This window comes from Dermacentor silvarum, chromosome 2 (assembly GCF_013339745.2).
Source record: "Dermacentor silvarum isolate Dsil-2018 chromosome 2, BIME_Dsil_1.4, whole genome shotgun sequence".
Lineage (NCBI taxonomy): Eukaryota > Metazoa > Arthropoda > Arachnida > Ixodida > Ixodidae > Dermacentor > Dermacentor silvarum.
Window position 1 is genome coordinate 151660001 of NC_051155.1, and position 20872 is coordinate 151680872.

General features: G+C 50.6%; 1 protein-coding gene across 1 annotated transcript; it reads right to left on the reverse strand.

The window, feature by feature from the left end:
* Positions 1-18093: 18093 nt before the first annotated feature.
* Positions 18094-19627, reverse strand: LOC125943551 (uncharacterized). The gene has a single exon (XM_049662937.1). It carries the CDS (start codon positions 19366-19368, stop codon positions 18094-18096), a length of 1275 nt encoding a protein of 424 aa, XP_049518894.1. The 5' UTR covers positions 19369-19627.
* Between the last annotated feature and the right edge of the window lie 1245 nt (positions 19628-20872).

Sequence of the window (20872 nt, forward strand, 5' to 3'; positions counted from 1 at the left end):
GAAAGGGCGTATTGCTGGAATGGGCGCTGTTGTTGAAGCGGAATTTTAGGTGCATAGCCTTACAGAAGCTGGAATGGCGTGAAGTTCGTGCTCGAGTTCATAGATGTGTTTACGACGAACGCTGCTTCTTGGAGTTTGGTAGGCCATGACGATGATTCCATTGCACATATCTTGCGCAGAACTGTAAGGATAGTTCCATTGCTTCTCTCGACTAAACCATTGCCTTCAGGATGTTAGGCAGTTGTGAAATGAAGCTCGACGCTACGGAGACGCATGAAGCGCTCGAACTCAAGTAACTGAAAGGCTGAGCGAGGGTCCGAGAGGCAGTGGTCTGGCGTGCCTTAACTGTAGAACACGTTGTGCAAATGCTTGATGACGTCGCACGCAGACGTCGGTAAAACTGCGGCGGGCACGATATAGCGGGTTGCAAAATCAACGACGTTGGGAATGTACCGCTATGAGTTACTTGGCGGCGTAGTTACATGGTGAATTGTTATGCTGGAAAATGGAATTCTGTTATGGGCATTCTGTAGGGCGATTGAACTGTTGACAGCATTGTCAGGATGACAGACAACATTGCACCAATTGTTCCATGTCCGGCCACCAATAACGATCCTGCACCTTCAGCAAAGTACGATTTGTGTCAAGGTTACCTGCACCATCGTGCAATGCGTCCTGAATGGCAAGACGCAGTTTGGACGGGACTACTGCTGCATATGTCCCCGATGACAATCGGCGGAATAAGATGTCTTCCGGCTTGGTGAACTCAGCTGTGCCATCTCCCTTGGCTAGGCTGCATGGTAGCCAGTGACTGAGAAGACTGTGTGACAGCACATGACAAACGGGACAAGTGGTCGGCTTCCACGTTCTGGCATCCTAGACGATGCCGCACCGTGAAGTCAAACTCGACTAAATCCATGAGCATAGAAGTGAACCGATGAGTAGGCCGCACGTTTGAATTTAAGCAGGCAACGGCCACGCTGTCTGTTAAATTAATTAAATTATGGGGCTTTACGTGCCAAAACCACGATCTGATTATGAGGCACGCCGAAGTGTGGGGCTCCGAAAATTTGGATCATCTGGGGTTCTTTAACGCGCACCTAAATCTATGTACACGAGTGTTAAACTTCGCTCCCATTGAAATGCGGCCGCCATGGCCGGGATTGGATCCCGCGACCTCGTGCTCAGCAGCCCAACACCATAGCCACTGAGCAACCACAGAGGGTCCCGCTTTCTGTTATAAGGGTGAATTTTCTGCTTAGGAGTTATTGGCGAAACTTTAATGTTATTGCCCAATGTATGGCAATACACTCCCAAACATTACTGTGAAGGCGGCGTTCAGCTGACGTAAGTCCACGGCTAGAATAGGCAATGGCGTACTCCCTGTTATCCTCTATTTGGGATAGAACCACTCTGATTGCTTCTTGCGAAGCGTTTGTGGTTAGCGTTGGGGCTTCCACGGGGTCAAAGTGCGCCAAAAGGGCGACTGGGTGAGGGCAGCACGGATTGTCTGAAAGCCCTGCTCGCATTCCCTGCTCCAAACAAATGTAGGCACCTTGACGAGAGCGTTCAAAGGGGCTACCACTTTGGCAAAGCATTTGATAAAACTACTACAAAAGCTTGCTGCTTTCACCCAGAAGAGCACTTGTATTTGGCGTCAGGGAACTGGGATGCGACACACGGCCGCAGCCTTATCGGGATCTGGGCGCTGGCCTTTGCTGGAAATAATAAAACCGAGAAACCTAAGAGAGGGCTGGGCAAAGCTGCATTTTTACAAAGAAGCTTTCAGTCCATTAACCAGCAGCTAATGTACCGCCTCTTGCAAGATGCTTGCAAACGTGGAGAATTACTCGGCATAAACGAGGACGTCATCAAGATATGCGCGGACACCACAGTCTCTGAGGCCTGGGCTGCAGATCGTGGAACACGATTTGCATGATTCTCTGGAAAGAGGACGGATCATTTTTCCACCCAAACGGTATGCGAGTCCACATTTATGTGCCATGATGAGTGATGAATGCTGTCTTCTCGTAGTCCTGAGGGCGCAAGCTCACTAGCCAGTATGCACATTTGAGGTCCAGGGTAGCCAAATATGCGCAACCTGTTATGTCATTGACGATGTCATCCACTAAGGGCAACGGGTGTGCTACAGTGATTGTGCGTTCGTTCAAACACAAGCGCTTTTTCTCTACGCGCGTCACCACAACAACCGGAAAGGCCCATTGGCAGGAAGCCCGGAGAATAATACCTTGACGGAGCAACTTCTTGACTTAAGTTTCCAGGAACTGCTTCTCTTCTGCAGCGTACCGGTATGGGCTTCGACTGTATAACAAAGCATCAGGTAGCAGGTCAATGCATGCCAGTGAAATGGCTGAGATCATCATCGCGGCGGGCAAAAACAGCGTTGGGTTCGGCTGGCTGAGAGTGAGCTGGCTGCCAATTTGAGCAGGTGGAATATCGGGATGAATGCGTCTGGGCACAGTGTCAGAAAGGAGGGCATCTGGCGTGGCAGGGGTATTGCTCGAAGGTAATATCTGCGCTGCTAAGGCTTGCTATGAAGGCTGCTCTGGCAAAGGCAAGGGATCTCATTGCAAGCAGTCTTTGGAACTGGGTCCAGCTTCTGGAATTCCGAGCTTGAATTGCAGCGTTTGCCATTCTTGGGATTAGCTTTTGGCCAGCGGTATTGGTGGCGTTCGTGGCTGGATGCTGCTGCTGGGCTGGCTTTGGTGGCTCGAAGATGAGACGTCCTTGTGCTGCTGAGTCCTCACTAAGAATGAGGGAGAGTACATCATCTTCCAGAACACCAGTTTCAACAAGTCCTGTGATTGGGACAATAGATATTTTTAAAAAGGCAGCACCAACAGAAGCAGTGTGCCTCCTCGGTACCACAGCAAGAGGGGCGCAGTCCACGGGATGACCATGCTAGCAGGCACACGGGCTTTAAATATCAATGTCACCTTGGATCCCGAGTGAGGAAACGCTTCGCATTCACCGACTTCCATGACAGCTGCGTTGAAAAGGGGGTACTGCTGCTGCGAGTCGTCGAGCGTAACGGGCGCATGGTGCAAGACCGGAGGCCGCTGTACCCTGGGCATGGTTGGAGTTGCTGATGATGGTGGCTGTGGTAGGCGGCTGGCACGCGTTGGACATTAAGATGCCAGATGCCCCGATGCAGGGCATTTGTAGGAGACAGCTTGAGCCAGGTCTCGGCCACTACGAAGAGCTGAGGCACTGTATTGTGCCGAAATAGCTGCATACGTAGCTTCTTGTTGATCCGTGGGTAGCCCGGAAATGCGCATTTTTGATGTTGCATTGCGGGACGACAGTGGATCGATGGTTCTGGGTGACGCTGCGGACGCTCTGCAGGCTTAGAGGTACGAACATACTGCGGCGGCGGCTTCATGGAACCGACAAAAGGCGACGGGCTTACTTTAGCTTGGATATGTTGAGCACTCTTGTCCAGGCTAGCGCAGGTGACAATAAAATCAGCTACCGTGGGCGGCCTCTTCGTGGCGATGGCGGGAGGATATGTTGTTCGCGCAAGCCAAGCAGCACATAGTCGATCTCTCACAAAAGCCTTGACCGCGGCCTTTGTGATCGCTCAGCTGGACACATCCCGCCAATACAAATTGGACCGCATATCGTCTTCAACAGCTGCAGAGCTTGTCGCAATACGGGAAGCTGTTCGTTTTGTCTCCTACCTGACACCACATATATGGACCGTTATTTCTGACGCAAGATCAGCGCTGCAATCTATCAATTCTCTTTCTAGGAGAGGCCAGTACTACATGCTTGCGTTAGACATCATTCAAATATTTCATCTTGCTCAGCGGAATGGTCACTCAATTACCTTCCAATTTGTACCTGGTCACTGTGGCTTAGCCGGCAACGAGCTAGCTGATGCGGAAGCAGGAACTGCAATTCCATACAGCCTTCTAAGTAAAACTTCCTTACTAGCGGAGCGATGCAAACTCTTTGTTTACCACGCGCATGCGAGATTATGCAGCACAATACTGGGCTAAAGCAGACCATCGGTACAGGCGCCTGCGGGAAATAGACTGGGACAGGACTTTTCTCCTCCCAGCTAAATTCAAGCGATGGCAAGCAAGCATGCTTCACCGGATTCGCCTGGGCGTCGCCTTCACTCGACGCTATGCACATCTGATTGCCCGTACGGACAGTCCGAACTGTGAACGCTGCCAAGTGTTGGAGACTCTCCAACATCTGTTTTGCGACTGCCCTCTCTACGCATCACAGCGGAAGATATTGGCTGCGACGCTAGCAGGCGTTGGAAGACAAACATCGTCCGAAAGTACTATTTTGTCCACCATGTGTGACTGTACAGGAGGAGGAGAGAAAGAGAAGGCAGGGATGACTGTACAGTAGCATCAATAGCAACAAGGGCTGCCCTGGGCTACTTGAAGACCACCAGACTAGACACAAGGCTTTAAGCAAACCACTGTGTTACTGTTTATATGCACCCCTTCTTCCTGTCCTCATCATCATCTTCTATCATTCTTTCTTGTCCCCTTTCCTTTTCCCCTGTGCAAAGTAGCAGGCCAGAGTATGCTCGCTCAGGCCGACCTCTCTGTCTTTCAAATAAATTCTCTCTCTCTTGCCAAAGAGTAGAACTTATTGCCTGGGAGGTTTTGCGTAAGCCATTTCTTAGCCGCATAGCGCGCTTTCTTTGCTACAAATGTCTGATACTTCAAAGGAGGCTTGGTGTGACCCAGAGCTAAAGTCTTACTTCAGTAGAGGAGGGTCCCTCATAGGGCGTCAACCAGTATAGCGCGCGCACACTCCCACACGCTCATATATATATACACGCATCAGTGAAGCGTTGAATCACAGGATCCGCCAGTGAAACAGGTCAATGAATAGAACCACGTAGAGAAAATACCACGATTTTACTGACGCTTTGGCCGGAGACCCGCCTTGACTGCGGCCAACATCAGCCGATTAATTGCGAATAAATTGTTCATTGAAAAGTGGAAAACTTTAATTGCCCCGCACAAGGCACCACTGGTAATAAAATCACCTCCAGCGCCTGTCGAATGGGTGCTTCAGTACTACAGTTGCCCTGCCGAAGTAGGGCCAGGCCCTCCTCCCCCCCCCCCCCCCCTGACTTTAGGCACTGGGTTGACCTCTACGCATTCAGGCTTGTGCTAGTGCTAGGCAAACAGACAAACTCTTTGCCTAGCCCTCGCGCTCTGGCTCTACGAGATAGCTGCTTGTGTTCTGTGTGGGTGTTGCGGTGCTGTTTTCTTGTGTGGGGCTTTCGTCCATGTGCTTGTCGACCTTTTCATGTGTGCTTTTCTGATAGGAAGACACGATGTGTGCGGCAGACAGCTCGTAAGCGCACTTTGATGGCTTAGTTAGGAGATTCTAACCAGGCTGTGATCATAACCGGAACTCTTACCGCCGTTGAGTGTTTGCTCCATGCTGCCGACCTTCCTCTTTTAGCCGTTGTCATCCTTCTTTTGGCGCTCTCCTTATGCACCCAGTTACCGTAAATGTGTAGGTGTCTTAGCCGGCAGCATATAATTTTTTCTCGTACTAAGACATCTGCCTACCCGACAATTACGAGCTGTAAATATTGCCCGTTTAATTCACAAGGTTGAAGATACAGTGGATAACCTAAATAAACGCAAAAGAAAATGCAACAGACATACGACACACATGGCCAGCCATAGAAAATAATCATATAATGAACATAGAAGAAATTATTGCCCACTCATTCAGCGCGCAAGGACGACGTCCCAGCTCGTGTTACCTGCCTGAAAAAGGCCGCGCTGCTTTATATCGTTCTTCTTGTATGACGCCCTAATCTCATTTCTTAAACTTTTCTTCTTTTTCCGAATTCCCGCGAATAGCTATGCATCGTATATTATATTCTTCTGCGTTTGCTATTTCTCCTTTGCCATTTATTCGCAGCCTGGCTTCACATTTCGGAGACGGTCGTTTCTAGGTCTTTCACGTTAGAAATTGCTGTTCTTTCCTCGGTATGGCGTCAATGGCTGAGACGTTATTATACCCTTGCGAGGCCATGAGAGCTGAACTATAGTGCGCTGTTGTTTCCTTCTGTATATTTTTAATTTACTTTTCGCTACTGCCACCCTTTTGATAGATTTCTTGTATACTTACCAAAAGTGACGTGACTTTTTCCTCTTCTGGCGCGGCGGGAAATGTGGCACCTTGTCACCATAATCTTCATCTGCTCTGCGAGTGCTTATCGTAGAGTGCCACATGGATAATAATTAAGAAAAATTAGCGTAGCTTGCACTGGAGGCGCAATGCTAAAGAAACGGCGGAGCTGGTGGGCACCTATAGCTAGCCCTGGCTTTTGGGCTACGCTATAGCTACCAAGTCAACCCCGGCACCTTCTAGAATTTATTGATTATTGATCGATTATCAATTAGCTAATGATTGGCTGCCGATGACTGACTAAGCTTAAGTAGTCCCAACCATGCTTAGTTGGACTTACCACGCTCAGCTTCGCTAGTCCACAGCGGTATGTGCCATTGCGCTTCGACCCTATCTGCACTGCCGCCAGGATCGGATTACATTTTTGGATTACGCCCGGCTTAAACAGCTCCGCTGTAAAAGAAAATACCACTAGAAAGGGGACCTCGCATTGCCTAGAGAAGATGGAGACAAGTGACGTTCTGGTGAGCACAAAGGAGGTCTCTGTTAAAGGCTTAGGAGAGAAGGCAAATGCACACTGAATGTAGTCATCGAAAGGGTTACACTCTCTTGCGTTATATGAAGCGAGATAGGAGCGACCAGTCACGCGACCACGCTATGGTTGTCCGGCACGCTTCCTCGCCTCTCTTCACACTATCGTCCCTGTTCTTGTCTGCTTGTCGAAACCTTGTCGATTCTGTACCGTTCCCATCACAACGCCCACACGTCCTCAGTCCTCGGCAATCTATATGCGTTTTTCCCTATCCTTTAAAAAAAAACGTTTTCCTCCAGCCTCGATCCGGTTTCGATTCACTCTCCAATCTAGAGCGACGAGACAGAGGTCTTCGTGCGGCAGCGGAGAACGGTGTGTGTATTCTTGAATTCCAAGAACTTTTATTTTCGAAAGTCTCTTTTTTTGTCTCTCGACAACTCGGATTGCATTACGGACCTGGAGAAGCCTAGTGGATTCGTTTCCCGCTGTTTTTTCTAGCATTCATTCTATCTTCGTCGTTGCTTTTCGTGAGTTCAGTTCTTCGTGTTTGCGGTATTGTAGGTGTTCGATATAACCCAATTTGAGAAGCTAAATTCCTTCAGCGAACCAGATAATGGAGCGGATTGGGGAGTTAGGCAAGCAGCAAGGCGCAGAGAACGAAGGATCAGCGGCGGTTGCGACAACTCTGCAGAGAGTGCCCCTATTGCAATTGGCTCAGGCCGTCTCATGGGCCATAAAACACTTCACGGGAATGTGTCCCGCTTTGAGCAGAAAGAACTAACAAATGGCGATGCTAAGGCTTCCTGCGTGTGCCGGTGAATTTGGGCGTTCTCCTACCTTAAAAGCCTCGACGATCTGGTGGCAAGGGCCGCAATATAATAAATCTGTTGCGCGCATGTCCTCCTGACTTAATTGCCTATTTACGCCATGCGAATCATAGCGAAAGAGTCAAGGTTAGTGCACTGAAACGAATGCTTGGGAAAGCACGAAATAAAGAGCCCAATGCAAGATATCGTAACTCCCGCGAGAAAGATCAGGACAGGGCAAAAACTGACAAAGTTAGCGAGCCACGCGAGCAACAAATTAAAAGTTGGACCCTCGTGCACTAAAGTACCTGCTTAACCGGAAGTGGGCGGGTATTTGACAATAAAACTAACCCATACATTAACATCACATTTATCTACACATTACCAATTGACTTCGGCTGTTTTAAGGGCCACTAGACATATATTCTTCAGCCAAACCACGGTGCGCTTTGCAACTTGCGTAAATGATTTTTTTTTTTCAAGTTTGCTTCAGCACCGTATGCGTACCCCGGGGAAAAAAGCTCCTTTGCTTTCTTAAATTGGCAGCAGCTACTAGAGTCAAAACTACCACAAGGGCACTTCTTTTCCTTTTACCAGTAAGATGTTTGCGTACACTAAGGACGAGGGCAGCTTCCATCCAAATGCTTGCAACACTTCAGTTACGGGACTATTGGAATGGCCTCATATGTGGGCGCGGCAACAGAGTGGGCAAGGCAACAGCTGCGACGGCAGACTGCTCACCCGCACTCTAATTTTCGTGCAGTCTTTCTTCGGCCTTGACGATCCTGACTTTGCCTTCGCTGGGGTGGCTGTGATACCTTGCGGCCTGCAATCAGTGGTACGTGTTTCACTGGAACCTGTTCAGCACGTGGAAGATAGCTTAGGTCTACGCTTGGACAACCCAGTCTCCCTTTTGGGTGATAGCAACGCGGTTTGTCTATTTGGGGCTCAAGCGATCCGTACGCCTACGTCACCGGTGACGTCATTCTTGGCATTTCTGCTACCCGCCAGCATGGTACCGTGATGCTTGCGAGCCAGGATATAAAACCTGTATCAGACGCTTCTGGCGTCAGTGGGTGAGGCAACAGCAGCGATGACAGAATGGTCACTCGCACTCTACTTTTAGTGCACGCAAGTTATCTTGAAAGCATTGCTTTTGTATGCTCTGACGATCGTTTCTAGCTGTTTGCTCACCCACGTGGTCATAGTTTTAATGCGAAAGCATTCTATGCCCCATTACGTGAAAATCCGGCGTTGTCGTCGGTGGCGTTACCGAAGGATGATGCCAAAAATGGCTAAAAATTACCAAAGAGTAAAAACGCCTGAAAATGCTCGGATTAACGCCAAATTTATCAAGGAGGTTCCTGTAAACAAAGTAAATATTCGCTGTGAAAACAAAACTTCCCGCATTTCGGTCTGGGCGGAATCGAACCTGGTGTGCCGGAGTGAAAGACGAGCACACTTCCCCGACGCCATGGCGGCTCCATGCTTCTGGCTGACTACAGTTGTGCCTATTGCGTCATTCGGCACGTATTACCACGTAACTGCGCAGCCAATCGGGAGGAGGTGGTGCCACGTCATGAGTCCATAAAATGAGCGCGCTCTCTCTCACGCGTCACTTGCTCTTCGGATTTAAGCGGTGGTGCGTCTACTGCGCTGGATATTAGAAGCAACGTCATGAGTGTATAAAATGAGCCGGTCTGTGGCCAACGCATACACAAGCTCACACACCAATTCAGCAGAAAGAATTTTAATGCATGTCGAAAACATCAATCGAAAACATTTCACCAAAAGGTTTATAATGTTTTCGCATTCCCACTTGTAAGCAGCCTTAAGGGTGTCTGCCGAATTTTTTTGGCGTACTTTGCTGCACTATTATGTGATGTAATGCTTGAGCACACTGATTGTGAGTGGCAACATTGAGTAGAATCCTGGCCCTAAATCATGTAAATAATACATTGAACGGCTAACTCGTTCTAGAGTAGACACTGACCCTGGCCCACTACAGTCTGGATCTTCTCATGGTGATTCTCACTAAGTGGCTTCTGTCCATGCCAGTTTTGGCAAAGCTAGCATGCTTTCTCAGCTGCTTGAAGCGCAAAAAATAATTGCTGTAGATATCAGTTACACTACGCATTCCAACAAACAGTTAACGTTCACTTTGATGCACTCGAAAACGTGCATCCGCTCTTGAGTCACTGCCTTCAGATTATAATGATCATACTTCCGGTCATAATGGCCTTCGTACTGAGTACCCATCACTGAACGACACAGTAAACAAACGGCTGCCTTGGAATGACGATCTCAAGAACCGCTTACGCAAAAATAACCTGAATTTGCGAGGTGTATCTGACGTTACAGGCGAAACCAATGAAGATTTTTTTTAATTATGGGGTTTTACGAGCCAAAATCACGATCTCATTATGAGGCACGTCGTAGTGGGGTACCCCGGATAATTTGGATCACCTGGGGTTCTTTAACGTGCACCTAAATCTAAGTACACGAGTGTTTTCGCATTTCGTCTCCATCGAAATATGGCCGCCGTGGCCGCGATTCGATCCCGCGACCTCGCGCTTAGCAACCCAACACCATAGCCACTGACCAACCATGACGGGTTGTTTAAGAAGAATGATGGAAATTTATACCGCACCTAATTATAATTATAATATTATTATTGACTAAAAGAATATGGTTGAAGGCATAGTCAGGAGCATGGCTCAGCAAAAATAGCAATGTCTTAGCGACAAAAAAATGAACACTGAACAACCACTCAACAACCACTGAAGTCGGTACCGACGTGGGTACTAAGTGAAGGAAACACTGAAGGATGGTAGTAGAAGTCATGGTCACGAGCATGACTCAGCAAAAATGACATTACCTCGGCGAAAAATCACTAATACTCAAAAAACCACTAGAATGGGTTAAGACGTGGGGACAAAATGAAGGAAACACTAAAGGAAAATGGTAGAAGTCAGTCATGAGCATCACTCAGCGAACATTACAATGCTTCAGCGAAAAAAAGATTAACACTTAAATACCGCTGAACAGTGTTCGGACATGGGTACCAAGTGAAGGAAACACTAAAGGATGATAGCAGAAGTCATAGTCATGAGCATGACTCAGCAAAAATGACAATGACTCAGCGACTAATGATTAACACTCAAAGACCACTGAAATGTGTTCGGACATAAATGATAGGTCGAGACAGGAATGTCATGACATGCGTGACATGTAGGTCACGAAACAGCCGCCTACGACTTGGTGTTCTCATGGTCGTGTCGTTAAACTGGTAGGCTCTCCGTACACTGCTTCGAATAAAATCGACTCCCACAGGGCATGGAATCGTTTACATCTTGAGGGATGCTGTGTCTTGAACTGAGAATTTCGGTTAGGCCTGCCCATGCACGTTCATGCTTTTACAGCGTAAGCTGTTATGGGCTCATTCCAATCGCTGCTTCGGTTCGCGATATTGTCCGCCGCCTTTGATTGTAACTGCTATCGCCGGAAATACGAAAAAATGGACCCGGTTGCCGCCGGGATCGAACGCGAGCCCGCTGCGTGGGAGTCAGATACTCTAATACTCACCCACGCAAGCGCTTACTGTCTGGCAGCAGAAAAATGCCCTATAAATGCGCCCTAGGCTGACGCGCAGGCGCAGACGATGAGATGCGATTCAAACAAGGCGCGTAATCGACGCGATCCCGAGCCTCCGCCAGTATGGTGGTGTCATCTAGTTAAGGTGCCTGCAAACGCAGCCTGCCCGACATGTAAGTTGCATATAGCAGTTGGGTGCTGCATGTAACTGGACCTGGTTAACTCAAGCAGGCTAGGTGACTATTTGTCACCAGTCCGTTTTGAAGATTCCAATAAACAATCAGGATCATCATCATCAACAACAACGTACCGTGCCACGGGTCAAGGGATGCGAGATGTGCGCCACGTATAGAAACCCCTGCTGTAGAAACGAATCGTAGACCTACGTGCTAAGCTACAACCAGGCATCATTGGGCTCAGCAGACTGCTGTGCAGAGAGCATTACAAGCCGCAGCTCGCCGTCGACGCCGGGTGGACAGTTCAGATCTCTTGAGTACTCTTGAGCCGCTCCACCAGCTTACGCTGTGACTGTGCTGCGTGTGCCGCACAGGCCTGTGACCTTTTTTCTCGTCACAGCGGAATTAAATTTACTGAACAATGTGCCTCTTAGCTCGCCTATCAAGTCGAATGTCGCGTCTTCCGTCCAGTGCTGAATTTTGATATGCTTAGTTGCAGGCTGGCAGTCCGTGCTTGCCGTTCCGTGCGCGGGAAGGCGTTTGCGAAAATCGCGGTGTCTTGCCCCATGTTGACATCAGGCGACGGCCACCGATTGGTCAGTTCGAAGTGATATGTACATCGTGACCGAGTTCTACCCATTCCCCATCTCATTCCCTGTCGGTGGCAAAACTTACCGCCTTGGTACTAAAGGTACCTACCGTCCTCATTGAGTATGGACTCTGATTTATTGTTGTCGGTTCGTGCAAGCGCACTACTGCGGCCGGGAAATCCAGTCTTAGTTTAGGATCGGATAAGACAGAATTCGAATTTAAGTCTAGATTAGAGGCTCGCGATTGTGCAAGCGGGCCCCGGCTGCTCCCAGAATAGAGTAGGTGCGGCGAAAGCTGCACCTGTGCCGGAACACGTGAGGCGCGCGACCAATCACGGTCGTTTTGTGTGTCGCCGGGACGGAAAGGGAAGGAAAGGGGGTTGGCGCACGCTCCGCCGTGCTTCCCTCGCCTCAGATTTGTTTCGGCGACGAATGGGAAGGCCGCGCGTGGTGCGTTCCGCCGAGGATCAGGCTGCGTTCGAGCAACGGCTCCGCGAACTCGCTCGGGAAAGGGCTCGTCGTCGACGTGGCGATTCTAGCGTAAGGGCTTCCGAAGCCCAGGCGAAACGTCTGCGAAGAACCGTGGGCCTCGAGTTGCGTTAGCGCGATGTTGCGGCCAAACTTCAACGAAGAGCCGCTGACGCTGAGTTTAGGGCAAACGAAGCGGAAAGCCTGCGACCACGTGCCTTGCCACAAGCTTCGCTTACCACCATTTTCTCGACAGGCGAAGGGCTGGTGATGTTTTTACCTGTATGGCACGACTCTAGCAACGATGTAGTTTTGACGCTGACTCTGTGTTACAGTAACTATGCATTATCAACTGACTCTAGCAACGGTGTAGTTTTGACGCTGACTGTGTGTTACAGTAACCATGCATTATCAACTGACTTATCTGAGAGATGGAACACTGGCACCAAATGTTTCTATTCTAATATTGTCACGAAATGCTTCCTTGTTTTCACTGCAGTCTATCTTTCTCTACCTGTAGACAATGACATTGCGAAAGTGCGAAATCGTGAGTGAGAAAAAGAGAACACAGCCGCAGTAGTATTGCGGAATCGGCTTGTGAGAAAACGCGCCTAGCACTGTTTCTTCGAGCTTAGCATGACAAATGATGCGACCGCTGAGGCGATGCTCGAGGCCTTAACTTCCTTCGTGGTTGCAATTCGTCTCTGCGGGGAACAACGCCTGCCACAACCAGCTCGTGCGATTTGTGTGTTGGGTCACATGCTGTACGTTTAGCACCTGCACTGTTCTCGAAAAAAAAAAACATTTCCTTGCCTCTGCGGCCCCCGAAAGCCGTTTGACCCCCGAGGGGGCGGATAAAAGGCTTCTTCTGAGTATTCGTTGCTGGAACAACTGCTGTAGGAGTATCAGCAGAGCCAGACCGCGAAGTCTGCGTCCTGTGCGCACATCTTAGCGATGGATGGTGCACTTGCAGTAAAACGCGTAATATTAGAAGGTGCGTGTACGGCGGGTTATTTACCAGCATGAGGAGCATGAAAGTCTCGCAAATTGTTGCCATTTCTTTTAGGAATTGTCAGCTCTACACAAGAATACCCTCGATCCAGTGATTCTGTTTCGTTCCGGTAAGCATCGCCCCCTCCTTCGCAGAAAATTAGTACAATGTCTGTTCTTGTTGGTGGGTGCGAGAGTTGGCTGGATTGGTTTGAGAATATATTTCATGATTTCTGAGCGCTATTCGTACCTAATGTTGCTCAAGCAGAGATGCAAAAAGATATATTTGAATATATTCTACAAAATATGTAAGCAGTAAGTCTAGCCCAGTATATTTGATGCAGCATTTGTTAAAGCATACCGTTTTAAAACGGTTTATAATTTTATTCGGGAGATTGCATGGGAACCGCGTTTACGCTTGAGTCTATATTTTGCGTTTGTCCCACGTACGCGCAAGAATGACAGAAACTGGTCTCTTCCACTGCACACGTCGATAAGAGGCCGCTATCAGAGACTTTTCCTTAGGTCCTTGGCCTAATGAAAACAGCGCAGCCCTGATAACCAGTGCCACTATAGCATTTCTAAAAGCCACTAGGCCGGACGCACGGCTTTAGAGATGCCTCAACGTTGTGAACTTGTATATGCGCACCTCCTCCTCATATCATCCTCATCAATCATAAGCCCTTTTCCTCCCAGTCCCTTTTTCCCGTGTAAAGTAGGATGATGATGATGAAAAAACTTTATTTAATTAACACGGAGGAAGCTTGAGGTGGCCCGGAGGGGGCCACCTCTCACACTCACTAGGTGGGCTCCTCATTACAGGAGCCCATTGGCGGCCGCCGCGGCTTGTGCTCGGTCGACCAGGGCCTTCTGACTCGCCAGGTCGGAGCAGCCGAGCAGGGCTGCCTCCCAGTCCTCCCGGGTGGGGTTTGGTTTTGGGGTGAGGTTCGGGGTTGATTTACATGCCCACACCATGTGGAAGATGTCCGAAGACTTCTCCGCACAATGCGGGCATTTTCCTGTACAGGCAGGATCAAAGTGCTTTAAAACTGCCGGGCACAGCAGTGTTTTGGTGTAAAGGCGGAGGAGTGTACGTTCCTCTGCCTTTGTAAGGCCCTTACAGGGCTTAGGATAAATTGCGTGGCCGAATTGGTATAGTTGAGTAATTTCTCGAAAAGTTAGGGCCGGATTGGGTTCGGGATCCATTTCGGAAGGGTCTGAAGGCGTTGCCCGGAGAGTGAGCGCGCGGGCAGCGGCGTCTGCCGTTTCGTTGCCTTCGAGGCCCATATGAGCAGGAGCCCATACGATCATTCGAGACGCGGGGGCCCCGAGGTAGTCACTGTTTTGAAGGATGCGAGACGCAATGAGAGGAATGTACCCCTGTTCAATATTTCTGCAGGCCCCTCTCGAGTCGGTAATGATGACGCGCGAGTCCTGGTCTGCGGCAGCTAGCGCGATGGCAACTTCCTCCGCATGTGTTATGTCTTGAGCTCTGAATGTTAGGCCATTCACCGCGACGTTTTCATGGACGACTGCGGCCGTGTACCACCCCCCATGGTGAGGGCCGGAGGCGTCCACGTAGAAGATTCCGTGTTTGTTCCCATAGTGGCGGGCCAGTGCCTCCGCCCGCGCAAGGCGCCTGCCACTGTGGTCGTCACGTGTCATGTTGGCCGGAAGAGGCCGCACGTGCAGGGCGTACCTCCAGACTTCGGGGATGCGTACGCGCTCTTCCGTCAGTGTTGGGTGCTGGATGTGAAGTCGGGCTAATAGGCGGCGTCCCGACGGCGTCTTTGAAAGTCTTGTATATTGATTTGTCAAGTGTGCCTCCCGGAGCTCCGCGAAAGTGTTTACCATCCCCAGGCCCATGAGGCGGTGGTTGGACGTGGTTATCGGGAGATCAAGGGCACGCTTGTACATCTTCCTGAGAATCACCTCGAGGGCGTTCTCGTCATACTTGCGCAGGTGGAGGTAAGGAGTCGAGTAGAGGACTCGACTGGTCACGAATGCATGCGCCAGCCGCAAGGCGTCTTTGCACCGTAACCCCCCGCGTTTGTTGGAAACCCGGCGGACCATCCGGCCCACCTGGTCCCCCACCTTACGCAATTTGGCTGTTGTTGTATCAACTCGTTTGTGTTTGTGGATAAAGAGACCAAGCACTCGAATCTCATCGTGTTCGGGTATCGGGCCGCTGGCCAGGAATAGCTCCATTTTGGTGGTGCACTTAGGCGACGGGCGAATGTGCACAAATTCGGATTTGAATGGGGAGCACTGAAGGCCGCAGCGGCGGGCGTAGACGTCCACGATCTCCGCCGCTTGCTGCAGGTTGGCCTCAATGTCTCCAACCGATCCGTGTTTGGCCCAGATGGTTATGTCGTCGGCGTACAGCGCGTGCTGGACGCCTTCGACCTTCGCCAGCTGAGCCGGAAGCTTCATCATGGCCAGATTAAAAAGTAACGGCGAGAGTACCGCGCCCTGTGGGGTACCTCTCGTTCCCAGTTGATAGGGGCCATGTTCTTCGTCTTGGATTCGGATGAAAGATTGTCGATCCGAGAGAAATTGCTTGACATACAGGAATGTGTTATGTCCACAGTTGGTCTGGGAGAGATGTTGCAGGATAATTTCGTGTGTGACATTGTCGAAAGCCCCCTTCAAGTCTAGGGCGAGTATAGCCTTATCGTTGAGGGGGTATTCGACAGGGTTGAGAATTTCTCGGTCGAGTTGAAGCAGAACATCCTGCGCGGACCGGTGCGGGCGGAAACCAAACATGGTGTCTGCGAATGCATTTTGGGTTTCTAGAAACCCAGACAGCCTGTCCCGCACCATGGTCTCCATCAGCTTTCCCGCACAAGACGTGAGTGAGATGGGGCGGAGGTTGTCTGTGTTTATGGCTTTGCCAGCTTTTGGAATGAAAGTTACCAGAGCGGTCTTCCATTCGATTGGGAGGGGTGCCTCACCAAGCCAGATCGAGTTGATGAAAGCGAGGAGGGTATCGTAGGTGGGGTCGGGAAGATTGGCAAGCAATTTCACGGTTATCTTGTCCCGTCCCGGTGCCGTTCCTCGTTTCATTTTAGCTAGGGCCGCCTTCAGGTCATGCAGCTGGAACGGCTGATCCAGCTCCGCGTTCTCTGAACCTGCATACGAGTACGCGGGCCCTCGGGGGTCCTGTTGAGTGCAAAGGTACTGGTCGCGTAGTTTGTACGCTAATTTTGAGGTATCTCCATCGAAGCTATGAATAGCTCGTTGGAGATGTTTTTGTGTCTCGGCGCGTGTTTGAGTCGGGTCAATTAGGGCGCGGAAGAGGCGCCACGTGCTCCGGCTAGACATTTGTCTGGCCGCCGTGTTACAGCGGTCCACCCAGTTCGAGTCGGCGAGCTGGGCCGCGTACTCTGCCGCTCGCTGGGTGAGCTCGGCAATGCGAATTTTGAGCTTTCTATTATGTTTTTGACGGCGCCATCTGCGGACGAGGCTGTGCCGCGCCTCCCAGAGGTGCAGAAGGTGGTTGTCTACCTCCGGCATTGCCTCCGAGAGTTTAATTTGGGTTTCCGTCGAACGAAGGTGTGTAACCAATTCTTGTGCCCACGCGTGGTATCCTTGTTCGCGGATAGAGGCCGAATTGATGTATGTTTGCCGGAACTTATTCCAGTCGGGGAGCCCAGCTTGTGCGTGTGGTCTTGCCAATGGTTTAGTCATTACGGTGGTAGTGATAAGGCAGTGGTCACTCCCGAGGGTTTCCTCGGTGTTGGCCCATTCTGCGTGTCTAATGTTTTTGGTAAAGGTAAGATCCGGACACGTATCCCGGGTCACGGAGTTACCCACCCGCGTTGGATATGCAGGGTCGGTGTGGAGAGTCAGGCCCAGCGTGGACGAAAGTTCCGCTAGCTTGCGTCCACGCTTCTCCTCACGCACGTACCCCCAGAGAGTACTGTGGGCGTTGAAATCGCCCACAATCATCAGGGGGTCCCTGCCGGCAGCCTTTAGAGCGCGGCTAAAGAGCGCTGCGAACGTTATATTTTTGAGTCTGGGGGAACAGTATATGTTGAGTATGTGGAGTGGTGCATCGTGTTTCTTGAGCGGAAGAAGTGTAACCATCACATACGAATATTCAGTTTCAAGTTCCAAGTCGACTAGATTAGCTGTATAATTTTTATGCACACAGACGCAGGAAGAGGGGTCCTGCTGGAAGGTGATGTAGCTTGTAAGGGTGGCGCCGCTCCCTGGCTCCTGGAGGGCAACCACCGCCGGAAGCGAGTCGAGAGTTGAAAGGAAATGTCGGAGATTCGCCCGCTTCGCGCGGGACCGGAAGCCCCGACAGTTCCACTGGACAATGTGAACAGGGGTGGCCGAATTGTTTTTGGGGGAGCGCCTGATTTTAGGACGGCTCGCCATGGTCAGTTAGGCTGAGGTTGGGTTGTAGTGACGCTGCTCCGGAGCCAGCACTCACAAGGAGGGCGGAGTCCTCCATACCAGAGAGCGAGCAGCTGTCGTCATCATCTACCTCGGGGGTGCGTCTAGAAGTTTTGAGAGGGCGGCCGGATACGTCCTTGAGGAGTGCGCAATTTGTTGGGCAATCATCGCGGGAATTGTGTCTTGCAATTTTGAGATGGCGGTAACCATCATTGAGATTTGGTTTTCCAAGGCGGCGAATCGGGCGTCTATGGCCCCGAAACGGGCCTCGAAACGGGCGTCGAATGCGGCCTCCGCGCTTGTTGCCGCCTTCGGCTCCACGAGCTCACTTTCCATTACCTCAGTCGCGGGGAGGGAGGGAGGAGAAAGAGGCTGGTTAATTTTGGATTCTAATTCGTTAATTTTTTTAGCAGCATCTCGTTTTGGGCCCTGAGTGTTGCTATTTGATCTTGCTCGGCGCTCCGCGCGCTTGGGAGGGGAGTAAGAGGGGGGGAAGAAGCAGCCCCGCCCGAATTGCTCACCTGGCGCCCGTTTTTGACGGCATTGACCCACGCCCCGGTTTTGCCGTGCGTCTCCGCCGCTCGTTTCTCCATGCCGCCGTGTGGTGGCAGCTGGTCGCTGGGTTGCCCAAGATGGCGGCTTTTGTTCTTGGGCGTCATTTTCTGTTTCCCGCTCTTTTTGGCGGCCGTCTTGGGTGTGCGGAATTTTGCCGCACAGTCGCGAGAGTTGGTGGCATGGGCACCACCGCACACAGAACAACGGGGAACACAGTTGTGAGGGGCCCGCACTCCCTCCACTAGCGGAGCATGGAGTCCGCAGAGTCCACACGTGTTCGGCTGCAGGTTCGGACATGCATCCCCGCGGTGCCCGACGGCCCCACACTGGCCGCAGGCGGGGATAGTTTTGTAATAGTTTTGCACAGAGACGACCATGTTGTCATAATGCACGTAACGGGGCTTCTCCTTACCCGCGAAGGTGATGCGTGCCTTGTTGGATGTTCCAAATTTTCGGATTTCCACGATGGTGCCAGCACGCCAGCACACTCGGTGTTGAAGAGTTTCCGTGGTGTCCGTGTTACGGACCACGATCACTCCGTGGCACGTGTTGCCGCCGTCTTGTCTCAAGTAACCGTGAAGTGGGACCGATCCCTTCTCGGTATTTACTGCAAAGTCCCCGATGAGCCGGTCGGCCGCCTCGATGTCCGGGGTATGCACGATGATGATGTTTTGGTCTCGCGATGGCAGAACGGAGGTGGCGCGGGCCCGTTCCGGCCCGAGGTACGCCGAGATGGCGGTGCCGTAGCCGGTTTCCGTGAACGCCTCGTGAAGAGAAACACGTTCTCTGGGCTTGATTACTATGACGTAGTCTTCGGGAGCAGGTTTGATCATTGGGCGCGGCTTCCACTTCGTGAACGCCTTGCCCTTGCGTCCCGTGGCGCGCGTCGCGGGAGCGTTCATGTTTCCGACCAATGAGCCGGCGGCCGGGGCGGCGTTGGACGCCGTCATCTTGGCTTTGTCCTGGGAGCGGCGTTCGGCCGCTTGAAGTAAAGCTTGACTCCGAATTTTCGGAAAAACCGTCGAATTTGCGTCACCGGTGGTGGGGACCGTGGTCCACGCCATCGCCTCAGGGTCGTACGCGCGCAATTGGAGCGCGGATTCCGCCATTTTGCCCTCGGAGGGCCGATTCCACCCGGCCGGGCGTCGGCGTCGCTAACGACGGCGCCGACGTGGTCGGTCGAAAAACGGCCGTAAATTTGGAGAAAATGGGCCCACCTGGAAGACTTTGGTATCCAGCTGTTCGGCTCGATGTTCCGGATCGCTCGATGCCAGTTTTGCCTGGGTAGGGTGATTTGGGCCGCGGGCCCAGCCGAAAATCGGCGGAGCCGACACAACACACGTTTGCTGGCGTCGCGCGCTCGCAGCGCCTCCCCGTATTCGTAAAGTAGGAGGCCATAACTCAGACCAACCTCTCTGCCTTTCTGTAAATAAAGTTTTCTCTCTCTTTTTTTTGAAGGTTTAAATACAATAAATTTGGTTTTGTGTACATTTAACAGGAGGTTGTTCGCACTTAAACATAATAATATCTCGCATAAGAATTCGTTTGTGTTCTTAACACTGGCCGAGAAGTCTCGTCCGTTGAAAAATTCGTTTGTATTATAAACGTGTAGAGCAATTCTAGGAGTGCAGGGTATATTGATAATGTAATTATTATAAAATAGAATTAGGAAAGGGCAGAAAATAGCACTCTCCGACACTCCAGTGCGTATTCTGCCACAAGGAGATGGCAAGCTGCTTAAATTCTCTTTTATACAAAGAGATGAAATGGAAATAAACGCTATTACCACGTGTGCTTCTTCTTTTTGTACCTTCAGGAAGTTGACGGCGTGGCTTAATCAGCTAGTCCCAGACACAAATAATGAAAGCTGTCGTACGCTGGATGACAATTTTCAACAATTGTTATTGCTTTCTGCATGCGCTTGTTATATAGGGGAATTTCAGAACTCCGCCACGCAGTAGAAACTGCTGTGCGACCCCCGAAAATGGATATAAACGCGAAATTTGACGTTAGTCATACGTTCATCGTGCGTTAAAAGGATTTGATGAAACGCTGCGCTCTTGCCGCTGGTCCCTAGTAGTGCATGTTTAAGGGCAAATAGTTTAACTAAATGGAGATATTCATTAAAACCTGAATAAAACTAGCAAAATTACCAGCAAAAAATAAAAAAGAAGGGCTGGAAGACAGCACGGAAGTGACGAGGAGTGGATGAATGGATTGACGGATGGAGGGCAAAATCTGTGCACCGAGGGGGACATGGACAACTGGCAAGAAGTAAAGCAAAAAAAAGCAAACTAAAATAAAACAGCCAAACGATTATTTGGGTAATAAACCATTTACTGGAAGTAAGAACATAGTTTTTGTAACGAGAGAATCAAATCCGCAGTCGAGTGAACGTAAGGAAATAAAAGTTTGAAATTTGAAAATAACAAGAAAATGGCAGAACCCCGGCACAGATGTAGAGCGGCGCCGTTTTAGATGTGCTTTGAGCTCACGTGATGTAGAACTAACGGCAGCTTCTGGCTGCCCGAGCTGGGCATGGCACCACGCTTTCGGCGGTAACCAAGGCATCCTGCACGTTCAAACTAACATCGTTGGATGATGAAAAACAGC